General features: G+C 47.3%; 1 protein-coding gene across 1 annotated transcript; it reads right to left on the minus strand.

The window, feature by feature from the left end:
- Nucleotides 1-90: 90 nt before the first annotated feature.
- LOC308141647 (serine/threonine-protein kinase WNK4-like) lies at nt 91-12,416 on the minus strand (the record flags this gene model as incomplete). Its single annotated transcript, XM_080511854.1, has 24 exons — nt 91-724; nt 1,227-1,318; nt 1,496-1,698; nt 1,777-2,224; nt 2,328-2,376; nt 2,507-2,607; nt 2,678-2,726; nt 3,020-3,624; nt 4,146-4,256; nt 4,740-4,794; nt 4,899-5,039; nt 5,145-5,261; nt 5,430-5,562; nt 5,807-5,880; nt 6,550-6,741; nt 6,847-7,020; nt 7,117-7,341; nt 7,431-7,650; nt 7,762-7,850; nt 7,919-8,076; nt 8,174-8,394; nt 8,481-8,653; nt 10,508-10,785; nt 12,344-12,416. The coding sequence occupies 24 exons, from the start codon at nt 12,414-12,416 to the stop codon at nt 722-724; spliced, it is 3,984 nt and encodes a 1,327-aa protein (XP_080367980.1). The 3' UTR covers nt 91-721.
- Nucleotides 12,417-14,220: the final 1,804 nt, after the last annotated feature.

A 14,220-nucleotide genomic window follows, 5' to 3' on the forward strand; every position in this document is an offset into this window, starting at 1 on the left:
CTATACTAGAAGACCCATAGGGCTACGTACAAACATAGACATGTGTAAGTAGACACACACCAACGCCCATAGAACGAGACATAGACTGTATATACTTCACGTTCATCAGGACTTTATTCAAACACAGATCTGTCAAAAATGTCTGTGCAGTGCAGCAGGAACAGAGTCATTTCACACAGTAAAAAAAAAACAAAAAACAGACAGCAGTCTGTAGTAGAAATGCATTTTGGAATTTATTATTTTTTTATATCAAGAAATGGTTCAGAATCCAGCTTGTACCAAAGTCACTTTCATTATTCATAGCAAACACTGTGGCTGGTTAAATACCTGTTTTTCTTCAAAGTGACACTGTGTGGTCTGAAATTTCAGATATAAAAGTGTGACAGACTCACTGAATACATAATGTGAGACCCCAAACATTTTAAAAACAGCCACCCTGAGTAAGATAATTTGTTTGTAATAAAAGCATCCCTACTGTGAGTACTGTGCCTGGTCCCACCAATGAGGTGTGACCACAGACAATCAAATTAACCCACAAACGTGTGAGCTGCAGTGTTATTGAACCTGTTATAAAGCTGCTGAGAACAAGACTTGTCCAACACGACGTGTCACCGTAAAGTGCCAAAACATTAAAACAACTATCATACAGATATTAAGTCCAAACATCACGCCGAGCGCCATCCTCGTCTTCGTCGGTTCTTCATCGTCTGCAACCCGTCTCTCACTGAAAGACAAACATCTTAAGTTCAGGCTACATTTAGATGCATTTTAAAATCATGAAAGATAATTACTGTTTTGAACAAACCTTCCTCAGATCAGTTTTATACCTGGAAGTGACAGTGTAGAAATATTCAAAACTGACATTTAAATGTTCAGTAAAAAAATAAAAAAAAATTACTCAATTCGTTCCCATACTGATACAAAAATCTTTCTAAAACTCTGAAATTAGTTCACCCAGTATGAACCAGTCTGAACCGGTTCACACAGTACGAACCAGTCTGAACCGGTTCGCCCAGAATGAACCAGTTCGCCCAGTATGAACCAATCTGAACCAGTTCACCCAATATGAACCAGTCTGAACCGGTTCGCCCAGAATGAACCAGTTCGCCCAGTATGAACCAGTCTGAACCAGTTCGCCCAATATGAACCAGTCTGAACTCGTGAGACAGTGAAATGAAGCGGCCGGACGAGTGCAGAATCCCACCTCACGCCCCGTCGAAGCTCACCATGTGTTCACGGGCAAAGGTCACGCCTTTCCCCGGTCGGTCCTGCGAACCGCTGCTGCTGCCGCCGCTCACCGAGCTCTTCCTCATGATGCCTGAACCCAAACACACAGAGACACACAGAGACACACAGAGACACACAGAGACACATAAAAAACATGATTTGGGCTCCCGGCCTGCCTGAACTGGATCAAGTGCTTCAGATGCGGAACGGAGGTCAGAACTATTTAGAATCGTAGACGAAAGAGAAATTCAACGTAACCCCCTCCCACCTGCAGGGTGCAGCACTTCCAGCCTCTGCAGGCTGTTCTTGCGAGGGAGGGGGATTCCCGACACGGACATGCGGCGCTGGCGGTGGTTCAACATGGCGGCCGGAGGGACGATGCCCGGCGGCGGGACTTTTCCCATCTTCGAATAGAGATCCTCGATCTCTCGCTTCTGGCTGACCTGCAGGTCCTGGACCTCCGCCAGGTGTCTGAGAGAGAGAGAGAGAGAGAGAGTGAGTGAGAGTGGGAGTGTGTGCTGCAACTCTTAAAGCTGCTCCACCAATCACCTCTCACGGAGCAGCTGGAGCTCCTCCCACATGTCCTCCTTCTCGCTCCCCGATTCGTCCGAGCTGAACGTGGAGGAGCGGCCTTTTGATTGGCCGCCAGGAAGCCCCTCCCTCAGACTGACGTTCAGCTTCCCACCGCCGACATTGCCTCTCTTCTCCTCCTCTTCCTCGCTCTCTCCCCCGTCCTCCTCTTCCTCCACCTCGCCGGGGTCGGCGCGGCGACCAGGAAACTGACCAGGTGATGTCACCGTGTTGACGCTGCTCGCTGAGTCGCTGTCCGTGCTGCTCTCTGTGCTCGCCGTTGATTGGCTCTCCCTGCAGGGGGGCGGGGAGTGGGCGGTGGGCGTGGCTTGACTGATGGGACGAGGAGCGTGATGATGGGCCGGAGGTAGATCTCTGGGCAACGACACCTTGAAGCGGCCGACGGAGAAGACCGGAGCTTTTTTTACTGCGAGTATAGAAGGAAACATTCAGTAAAATCAGTCCAAAGTGAACATTGAACGCGTTGTTATGCAGACGACGCCCTCTTGAATTTTGCCGACGTCGCTAACCTTCACCTGGGGGGCTGGTCCTCCGGGGTGGGGAGGGAGTTGAGGATATCTGAACAACAAAGAGGAAATGACACTTTACTCATGTTCATTCTTTTACAGCAATATTGATGGGGCGATACAAAAACCTGGAAAACTAAATAAAAAAAAAAGTTGAGATTAAAACCGTCGGTTGAACTGACTTTGTTGTGTTGAGTCGTTGGGGAGGAGGTGGAGGCGGTGGACACCTCCCCCCGGGAGCTGGGATCACTGTATAAACTGTGCGAAGAGACCGTCTGTGACCCTGGAAATCAGCCGGATGAAGATTCAGTCATTCAATCTTGATGTTGCATTGTGCTGTGACGGGGACTCACCAGGAGGGGGCAGAGGCGAGCCAGACTCCAGCTGAACTGGACTGTTATGCTGAAATAAAGGGATGGTAAATAGACTTTTAGTCAAAATGCTTTAGTTTTATTTTTCACACCATAAAGCCTAAAACAGGTTTTGCCTTGCCCTGTTAATTACTGCTATGCTTTTATTACTACTTACTTGTCCACTACTTTATTTTATTACTACTATGGAATCATCACAATGATTTTTTTTCTTACTTATTTTCACATCTTTCATCTACAATCTGTATATTTTGCAAGAAGCTCCCCATGAAAGTTTTCTAATGGTAATGTATTACCGCACTTTGCAGCCGGCTGCTTCCCTACCTGAGGGCTGTCTTGAGTCTGGGTGCGTGGCGCCACCTGCTGGCTGGCCAAGGTAGTAGATTCAGCTCGAGGTGCGGTGGAGGTGTGAGGAGGTTGGGGAGAGAACAGTGTGGATAAAGATGGGTAATTTGGAGAAGGAAAATTGGGAACCAAAGACGGAGAGATGGAGGAAGTGTATGTCGCCTGTGCAGAGGGGAAGAGGGAAGGGAGGGGCTGAGGGTGGGGTTGAAACCCTTGATTGTTGGCACCGGGTGGGGGCATCATGGAATGAGCGACACTCATGGCCAGAGAGAAAACATTAGCAATAGAGAAAAGAGGTTGGTCTGTGGTAAGCCACTGAGGAGGAGGAGGTGGTGGAGGTGGAGGAGGAGGTAGAGATAGAGGAGAGGGAGAAGGAGTAGAAAAGGCAGAGGAAGAGGAAGAGAAGGTGGAGAAGGAAGGGTTACTGTGGACTCGGGGAAGTTGGGGAACAGGACTCTGTGCGGGGAAGGAAGCGGTGTAGGTAGAGTAAGGGTGAGAAGAGGGGTGAGAAGGGGCTGCAGGGTGGAGGAGGGATGGAGAAGTCGTGTGTGGATCTGAAGGGGGGTACTGAGGCTGGTGGGCAGCTGGTGAGAAACAAACAGAGAAAGATATCAGGTATAAAAGCTAACAAAGCTTAAAGCACCAATATGAGAAACGTCCGTACGCCGATGACATTGTCTTATTTACTCAAGTTGAATGTACGAGCTTAATCTTCTCGGAGTTGCAGGAGTGGATTTGAAACACACAACATGTTAAAGCTGAAATACTCAAACTGCCCATTGAATTATCTAGTAATCAGTGTTTTACTCTGGTCAGTATTTAAAAGGGGAGCATTAAAAGTTATTGATATTTTAATCACAGGAAAACAAATTTGCACCATCTGTTATATTTGCATCATAATGCTTTCAAAATCTGTCCTTGATATTTAATTAAACTTCAGGTGTACCAGAAGGTTTCCCTGGAGAATCCCCAAATATTCAGAATTTCATTTTATCAAAGCTTTTTAAAAAAAAATACTAATAAGTCAAAGATGACTCAAAAGGTCCAGGGTGCGTAACGGAGCACAAACTGCACCATGTGACCAGCTAAGTAACGTCCTTGGTACCCGGCAAGCTGGGGAAGGACAGCGACCTCACGGGCGAGGAAGGGGGCGTGGCCTCAGGGCTGGCGTAGAAGTTGGTGTCCTCCAGCGACGAGGGGTCACCTTCATCAACATCTGACATGGCGGGAAAAAATGATTAGGTCAGCTTGACAAGGTAGGGCGAATAAATCTGCACAAATATTTCAGGGGACTGTGTCTGAAAAATGTGATTAAATCCAGATTAAAAAGAGGGCGCCACTTCTGAACAGGGTTTTCTTATTGAACTGTTGGGTTTTTATCTGTGAAACCGCTTTGAGATAACTGTGTCGTATATGGCGCCATTATAAATAGAAATGAATTCATAGAGAGGCTTGAAAGGATTTTGAATAATGAGCGTACCTCAGCTGGACACTGCTCTTCATAAAAGATAACCTCCTCCAGTAAAATATCGAAATCACACCAGCTAAAGTTCTTTTAATCGAACAACATAACCGATTCAGGCTGTTATCTCGCGTAAAACAGAAGATCACGTTATTTCAAATGTCAAATCTTCTGGAGTAATTTTCGGAACGTTTGCACTGAAGTTGTATCTCGTGTTTCCTCTCCCCCTTTTCTTACCCGGTAAAGAGGACGAGGACAAACTCCTGGAGACACTCTGAGCTGACAGGCTGGACTGCAGAGGTGCAGAAGGAATGAGGGAAGACGGTGTAAAAAAATAAAAAGAGAGAGGGTGAGAGAGGAACTTGGTTGCGAAGCAGCACAGAAGCGTTTAACCACCTGCGAGTCGGTCCGGTGGGACGACCTGCCGCCGTCGGCCCCCTGCTGGCGGAGCATCATGGACTCCGCCCTCCTGATGATGTCGTTCATGCGGAGGATGAATTGGTCGCGCTCTGATGGAAGGATGAAGTCTCTGTGGAGCTGAAAGCCGCGGCGCCAAACCGACTCATTGAGGATGTGATTGGTTTACGGGGGCCCGACGGCGACCCGGGACGTTAGATTCTGATTCGTCACTTCTCGTCTCACCATCACGGACGCGATGTCCTCCGGATTGTCTCCGTCCAGGTCGAACTTGAAGGTCACCATCTTACTGTCGTGGGTCTGCAGCTGACACTCCACCACCCGGTCCCCCATGTGGGACACCTGGGGTCCACACACACCCGGCATTGTGTTTAATTAGAATAATAAAAATAATAATTCATGGTTCTTATAAAGTGCTTCTCTGGCGAATCAAAGATGCTTTACATTGCATCATTCATTCACTCCATACTCGACGGTGGTAAACTACGTCTGGGTGTTGGAGGACCTCACCCCTATGATCCTCAGTCGAGCTCTCGCTCTCCTCCTGAAATGCTTCAGCGCCGCCCTGGTGGTCGCCTCCGGCGCCGCCCGATCCGATAGGCTGTCGGTGCCATCGCTCAAACCTGAGGTCACGTCGGAGTGGCTGCGGACACAGAGGAGAGGGGATGTTGGAAAAAAAAGACTTCAGGGTTCTACTATATATAGCAATCACCCGACGCTAACATCGGCACTGCCCACAGCGAGCTACGCCACGCCATCAACAAACTGTCCCGCCTCCATCTGACCCCAGCACAGAACAACTCTACTCAATACCAACATCACGATTTGCCGATGATGCAGAGATCAGTTGGAAAGGCATCGTGTCCCTGTGTGAACGCGTTTCTCACCTCTCCACAGGTGACGAGAATCCACCGATGGACTCCTGCGACGGCCGCTCGGCGTCTTGGAACACGGCAATGCTCTGCAGACGCACACGGGCCGGTCACACTTAGAAACTAGAGCTACACTTGGTAGAGCGCCGGTCTTCACCGACGCCACATTTGTTTTTGCGGAACCAAGTTAGCGTCACTAGCATGATAGCAGTTAGCTCATGCTGATGCTCACTAGGAAGGTCAGGTAGAAACATCACTGTGTGTGTGTCTCCATGGCAACAGACGCTGCTCGTCGTTGATCTCCCCCATGCGGAGCCTCTCTCACCCGCTTTGTATGTGGTGTTTTTGTCACAGTTATTTTTGGGAACGTGTTGCCATCGACGTCCCAAAATCAAACAGATTCGTCTTTGGATGATGAGAAATCATCCCTGAATATTTCATTCAATTTGAGTGAGTCGTTTTTGAGAAAAGTTGGTAAAATACATACATACAAACCAATAAATGAAGAAATACACGCAGACGAAAGCATAACCTTCTTGGTCACCCAACTTTCGTTGGCGAAGGTCGTTGGTTGTTGGAAGCAATACGTCCGTCGTTATAGACAAACTCGTGAACATTAGCTCCACAGCTATTGTAAAGGATCCGGTATTGACTGGCTCCGGTTGTTTTCTTTTACTGTATTGTAGTTTTTCCACCTTCAAACTTGATCATGATGCATCCATGTACTCACTACCCCCCCACCCCCCCACCCCCCTCACCTTGGGAAAACGCAGTATGGGAAGGGGCGGGACTTTGTAGTTGGTACGTCTCACAGGGGGCGGAGCCACAGGTTGAAGACTGGATTGTGGAACCATGGGTGGAGGGGGCGGGGTTTGACACAGGAGGAGGCGGAGCTTCCCTTTTCTCTGGGGATCCAGATGAGCTGAAGGAAATATCCGCCTCGTAGTCAGCTGCCGTGGAAACAAAGGTTAGAATGACGGATGTAATACCAACGTGTAACATCTTGATGAATCCCATTCAGTGTCGACATGAGAAAATATTGAGGTACAGGCAACTGATGACCCGGCGCTGTGTTTTGTCTTCTTGTCGTCTCCTTCCTCAGCGTCTCCATCTCTGCTCGTCACGCTGCTGTTCCTACTGTCCAGCTGGTTGCTGCTCTGCGACACTGGCGTTGACGTCACGGCTGTCAGGGGCGGGGCTTGTATCCAGGGTGGGACCGAGGCCGAGTCCTGTCGTGCGTTTCCAACACTGGCGTTAAAGTAGCAGCAGGAGGCGCCGTCTCACCTCCTCTCACTTTCCTTCTATGAAAATGGCCTCCAACACACCTGGCTGGTCACACTCGCGGAAGCTCCTCGCCTCTGACTGGACAGTTCGCTCGGCTGGGGGGCGGGATTAGGCTCCTCCTCTGCGGCTGCCTCTTCCCGGTGATTCCGAGCCTCGTCCAGGAGGTGGCGCCGTTTTTCTCGCCGTCGCTTGATGGTCGTTACTTGGTTTCGGATGGCCTTGGCGACCAGATTGTAGTCCGCCTCGGACACGAAGCCCAGAACCACCTGTGGGGAGGAGGCAGACAGACAGGTGAGGAGACAGACAGGAAATGGGTCATCACGCCGTGAGGTGGCTTGTGCAGCGGTGCAAGTACCATTTCCTGGGCGACCTCCTCGGGAACATCTTTGTACAACTCGAACAGGAACTCGATGGCCTTGTTGTCCTTGTACTTTCCATGAAGCTTCTTGTCGCCGTCCATCCGCAGCCACAGTTTCAACGCCGACTTGAAGGTGTCATCGTACTCGGCGAGCTCCACGTTCACGCCGAGTTTCTCCTGGAAGAACCGGTGGTCCAGCAGGTCCTGAACCGTGAACCTGGACAAGGACAGAGACGCCTGGACTCACGACCAAAGTTTGTTCTGCCAAAGTTTCTCACCTATTCCCATAGATATTTGGCTTCCAAAAACAACTCCATGACAACGGTACCGCTCACTGCTCTTGGTCCGAATGCAGCCCTCGATGATCTCCTTCAGCTCCGGTAATTTTACTTTGGAGAAACTGTCCGGTTTGATCCCCTGAAGACCAGACACATGGTCAGACACATGCTAAGCTGGAGAATAAAACAGAGGGGGTGTGGCCTCACCAGAGTGACCTTGCGATAGATCTGCGCGGCGTTCCAACACTCAGAGTATGGATACTCGGACGTCGCCATCTCCAAGATGCACATGCCGAAGGCATAGACGTCCACTGCCTCGTCGTATTTCTCTTCGTACATCTCTGGAGCCATGAACTCCGGAGTCCCTGAACGCACCGCCGCCAGTCACAACCGAGGAACAAAAACGCCACAAGGGGCTGAAATGTTATCTCTAACTTTCCCGGAAGACCCCAAAGGGCTCACCGATGACGCTCTTGGCGAATGAGGCCTTCTTGAGCGTGGCGAGGCCCAGGTCTCCGATCTTGACGGAGGCCGACGGCCCGGTGATGAAGACGTTGTCACACTTGAGGTCCCGGTGCAGGATCGGGGGGCTGCGAGAGTGCAGGAACTGAAGCCCCTTCAGGATCTGGAGACTCCAGCGCTGCAGCAGCTTCAGCTTCATCTGGCGGAACCGACGCAGGTACCTGGATAAATCCAGCAGAAGAAGAAGACACTGTAGAGAATCTGAACGATATAGATATATAGATATGGGTCCAGGTCCCGTGCTCACGTTTTGAGGGTCCCGGAGGTCATGAGCTCCGTCACCAGGATTGTGCATTTGTGCCCTTTGAGCGAAGCCTTCCACGAGTCGTAGAATCGCACGATGTTGGGATGCTGCAGCGCCTTCAGCATCTCCACCTCCTCGCTGAACCGCTGGCGCTCTGCTTTAGTCAGCCGGTGAGTCTGTCGACACACGAGCTCACTAATCACACATACGAAGACAGAAATGTACAAACACAAATACGTAAACACGAGCAAACCGTCGTACGAGGACAAAAATGTAAAACCATAAATATAAACGAGAAAAAAACTTGGGAATTGGATTCTGGGCCTTCATTGGACTTGAGGCTGGGAGAAGTGAAGAGTCAAACACCTCGACGGACTGAGATTCTATAATGAAGATAGACACAAGTTTGATAAAACGTGGGACCCGATACTGAATTATCTTAAGAGTGTGAGCTCCGAGGGATTAGCTATTGTATAAAACCTCACTGTGTAAACGTGTGATTTTGTTTACTTTGAATTTATTTATCTCTACTTCTTGTAGATGTTTTTGCTTTTAGTATTGATTCTTACTATTACCGTGGGATTTAGTTGTTGTTACCTTAGAGGTGTTCTGTATATGTGTTCTTTTCTTTCATTCTTCTCTCTTTATCCTTCTTTTTTTGAAAAATGTATAAACATATTAGAAAAAACAAGAACAATATACTGCATCAGAAGAGAAAATGAGAAGTGACATAAGAAGTGAAAAAAAAATAAGGAACACTAATTAAAGTCGAGTTCAACTCAAAACTATTTTCACCCTGTGGAGAATATGATGTAATAACCACAACAATATTAACAAGGGTGTGTGTGTGTGTGTGTGTGTGTGTGTGTGTGTGTGTGTGTTATCAGCTGCAGCCAGGGGCCATCTGTCCAATCAGATACTTTACTAACTACGACAACTCTGCTGAGTCACTGTTTTATCTCTCTCTCTCTCTCTCTCTCTCTCTCTCTCTCTCTCTCTCTCTCTCTCTCTCTCTCTCTCTCTCTCTCTCCTCTCTCTCTCTCTCTCTCTCTCTCTCTCTCTCTCTCTCTCTCTCTCTCTCTCTCTCTCTCTCTCTCTCTCTCTCTCTCTCTCTCTCTCTCTCTCTCTCTCTCTCTCTCTCTGTCACTCACACACACATTTTTATGAACGAAGAAGCCGCTTGCTTTGGTGACCTTTGACCCCCCCCAGAGTATTGTGTGCCTTTCAGAGATGATGATGATGATGATGATGATGATGATGATGATGATGATGATGATGATGATGATGATGATGATGACTACTGGAGTAGTGTATTCACCAACCCTCCTTTGAAGTCTTGTGCCGATCTGTTAAACATTGACTTCAGCCCGACCAATCAGAACTCGCGGCCGGCGGCGTTGCGCAATCAAGTCATAAACAGCTGCTCAGAAGCTCAGATAAAGCCGTGACCTCCATAACTTCCGCTCAGATGAGACAAAACACACACACACACACACCTCTCTACACGCATGGCTCTATATTCACTCTACTAATATTGCATTTCATTATTTTCAGGGATGATCGGCGTTGAAATGTTTCTCACTGTAAATTCACGATTTTTTCCCCCCACGTTCTATTATATGGTGATAAATAACTAAGTTATAGTGACTGAAATCTCTGTTGGCTGGTTCATGTTAGTAGTTTGTCAGCTATCCAGAACATAGAGCATCTTCCTCCCACTAAACTTCGGTTTACATTGGGAGCCTAAATGTGAAATCCTGGATGTCAGAGAGTCGAATTGACTTTTAGAATGAGAAAGACAAACAATCCCAATGCGAACAAGTTCACAAATATATTTCGCGACGGCCTTAATTTTCTTCCAATAGAAACATCTTGTTTTTAAACCATCTTGAGAATTCGGCCAATCTGACGGAGAGCCGGACGCTTCTATTTCCTGTCATGTTGATTCTTTTACTAATCATATTTTATTCACCCCGGAGATTTCATTCTTTTTTTTTTCCGGGATGCTTGTCGTGTTTGTCGGCCGGTACCTGCAGCTCACACCAGGCCACCTCCACCGTGGTCTCCGTGTCCAGACCCTTGTAGACCGACTTGAAGGACCCTCGTCCGATCTCGATGTTGAACTTGAGGAATCGTCCATCGGGCGAACAGGCCACTGCCTGTGTCTCCTCTTCTTCTTGGGCCCCCCGCTCCTCCCTCTCCCTCTCCCTCTCCTCTTCCTCCCCCTCCTCCCATCCTCCTCCTCCTCCTCGTCCCTCCGCCGCCACGGCGGCGACTCGCTGTAGGAGTTGGACGGCGCGGCGCCCGCCTCCTCGCCGGAGTCCGAGCTGATGTCACGGCTGACTGCCGCCGCCGCCGCCGCCGCCGCCGCCGGGACGTCGTCCGACGGGTTCAGGGTGGCGGGAGGAAGAGGAGGGTCGGAGCTGGGCTCCTTCTCTTTCTCCTCTTCATCTTCACCACGCTCTTTCGCCGTTGCCTTCAGGATTCCAGGACAGCATGGTTCTCCTCCACCCGGGTCATCTCCGCCACACTGGGTGGAGAAGTGCACACACAGAGGCAACGTCCAGCAACACTGTCAACTATGTCAATAAATAAACAAACATTCATCCTCGCATATAGAAATATTGTGATTCATTTAATCTTAAGTCGTTAGCACGGTAGCTTGTTTATGTAGCACATGATAGCAGGCCAGTCCATAAACAAGGGATTTCATGGTATTGCGCAATAAGTGTTTTGACCCCCTGCAGTTAGTGATATGATCAGTTTCTGGGCAAAAATTTTGATAAAATTAACATTTCTTGAGAGGAAAATTATAATATAATATAATATAATTATAATATATAATAAAATATATTATTCGTCTTTCAGTTTGTGCGGGTTTCAAAGCAGTCAGATGTAAACGTTAGACACTGAGGCACTGTTTGACGCTTTGCTCCATCTGACTGAATTTGAAATGTTGCTTGAAATCGCGGGCGATAAAAAAAATTAATAAATGCATTGTTCTCTCTCTCTCTCTCTCAAAAAAAAATCTTAAATCAAATGAAAACTACAAAAAAAAGAAGGGAATTTGTGTAAAATGTAAACAAACCTCAGAAAATCATCGTCTGTCAACAATTAAAGAGCCGCCGTCTTTCAAAAACATCTTAATCGCCGTCTTTCAACACTTCGTAAACCATTTTCTACCTAATGTGTGAACTGTTCCAGAACTGTACGTTTACTTATCTGTTTATTTTGTATTTTTTTTTTGCTTTTAGTGTAATTTTTGGTATTATTTTAATCATACTGTTGATAATGTAAATATTTTTGTAGTTATCTCAGTATTTGTTTGTACCCGTTTGTCATTTTGGTCTTATTTAATTTTATAAAAATTATAGAAGGGGGGGGGGGGGGGGTATACCTTTCTGTATTAATATACTCTTCATGCTATGTCATTGAAAAAAAGCAAAATCTAGTTAAAAAAAACAAACATTTTCTATCAACTCTTCTGAAAACCAATGTCAACATTTCAGAAAATTGTCATTTTTGTCAACAATTAAAAAAAAACCCCGTTTAAAACGATTGTCTGTCCAGACGATCTAACAACACTTCCTAAACCGTTTTCTGTCGCCACTTCTTTACAACGTTGTTCCCTTTTCTCTCTCCGCTCCTCTGAAACCTGCGACCAAGTCATTTCCAAACTCCAAACGTGGACTTTCAATTTGAATAGCTGTATTATTGCAAATTACAAAATGACGTTCTCATTTTCACAATTTCACTCTGTCTCAACTTTGTCCTGGAGAGAAGGTGTATCTATGGTTACTGTCCCAGTGTGTGTGTGTGCGTGTGTGTGTGTGTGTGTGTGTGTTCTGTCATGTTCTGGTACTCACTGTCAGTCAGCTGTGTTTGTTTGGAGTCAGCAGAGAAAGCAGCAGCTCCATTCCCAGTCCTCCAACCCAACATGTTATGAGGCTGCGCTGCGTCCGACACACCGTTATCAGAGCAGCGCAGACCGCCACAGGCCCCGCCCACCAAACACCTGGCACCTGCCTGATAGAAGCCACACACACACACACACACACACCCACACACACACAAAGCTCCGCCCCCGAGCGTTGTGGCTCCCCCTGCTGGCCGGTTAAGCCACGACAACACTATCTGGGAATTGCAGCGCAGTTTTTTTAGTTGTAAAAACGTCCAATAGATAAAATAGGAGCAGGAAAGCAGCGGCGTGTCTATTGGCAGTGCTCACAGGTGGAATAGGAAGGGAAATTATTACGCAAGAGCATAGAATGATAGTTAGATAGCCAAGTGAACATGAAGTACAGATATAGAATAGAATAGAATAGAATAGAATAGAATTACTTTACTATACTCTTCAAGGACATGTCGACATGTGCAGGAAAATCAAACCTGGAACATTTCGATTGAAAGGCGGCCACCAAATGAGCCACACCCGCCCCAAATATAGTTGTTTTGTATAAGTACATTTTAGTGAGCAACGACAGAATCAGAAATATGTTTCTTCTTAGCCGTCAGAATCCAACTGAGAACTTTGAACAAAAGAAGCGACTGACAAAAGAACAAAGAAGCGACATGACGCAGAGCTGACGTCACCAGGTCGACACAGCCACTCACTGAGGTGAAACACATCAGGACGGCAATCGCACACGAGGAGGGGAAATCAAGCAGCCCGGTGTGGAATCACAGGAGGGCCACGATTAAAAGGAAATAAATGTGGGAATATAGAGAGAATCAATAATACCAAAAATATAACAAAGGTCGTCAGATTCTTCTTCTATCTAGTCTTTATTATTCCAGGTTGTCAAAACTTCTCCTGTTTTTGTCTTTGTCTTTTCCATTTGCTTTTTGTCGTTACGTTTACTGGACGAGTCAAACCGTCTGGAAAAGACCAAAGCAACACAATTAATATAATCAACGGCTGTGGGCGGGGCTAATCAGCAAGGGCTGTGGGCGGGGCTAATCAACAAGGGCTGTGGGCGGGGCTAATCAACAAGGGCTGTGGGCGGGGCTAATCAGCAAGGGCTGTGGGCGGGACTTCCTGTTCAGGGTGACCAATTGAGATTGTCTTTATATTTCCACATTTATTTCCTTTAAGTTTCAGTCCTGTGACTCCACAGGAACCAGAGACGGTACGAAGAGACCGTGGTCAGCGCTTCCACCCCCCCCCCCCCTCCTTTCTGGGTGTCAGGGATCAAGCAATTAGGCAAACAGGCAAACAGGTTTCTCTGTAAAATTATTTTATTTACCCAAAGAAAATACAAAGTACAAATAAAGGTTTCTTGGACAACAAATGAGGTCAACAAAACAAACTCAAAACATGTAACAAACTGAGATGTTCACACAACAAACTGAGCCACTCGGGAGGATATATAGTGGCCGGGTAAAACCAACTAAGACACAAGGGGGAAACAAATGACGATGCACGAACTACTGGTGGGGAAACTGCCGGACCTAAAAGAAACCCCCCCTCTGCTCGGGCCAAATGCTTGGAACAGCCTCTGGTCTGTCGCCCCGCCTTTGTCACGGCCTGACGACTCCTCCCGTCAGCAGAGGAACTCAAAAATAGAAAAAACATCATTAATACAACAGAAATGTGGCAAACGATAGTCTTTTAGTGTGAAAATGTGTGGAATCCATTTAAACAGTGGAAGACTAGAAAATCAGTTATAAATGAATTGGAATAAATTAAGCATGGCGTGAATCTGAAAATGTTTGGGGTGTGGCTGTGTGCCAACGAGGAAGT

The sequence above is a fragment of the Blennius ocellaris genome (assembly GCF_963422515.1).
Source record: "Blennius ocellaris genome assembly, chromosome: 16".
NCBI lineage: Eukaryota > Metazoa > Chordata > Actinopteri > Blenniiformes > Blenniidae > Blennius > Blennius ocellaris.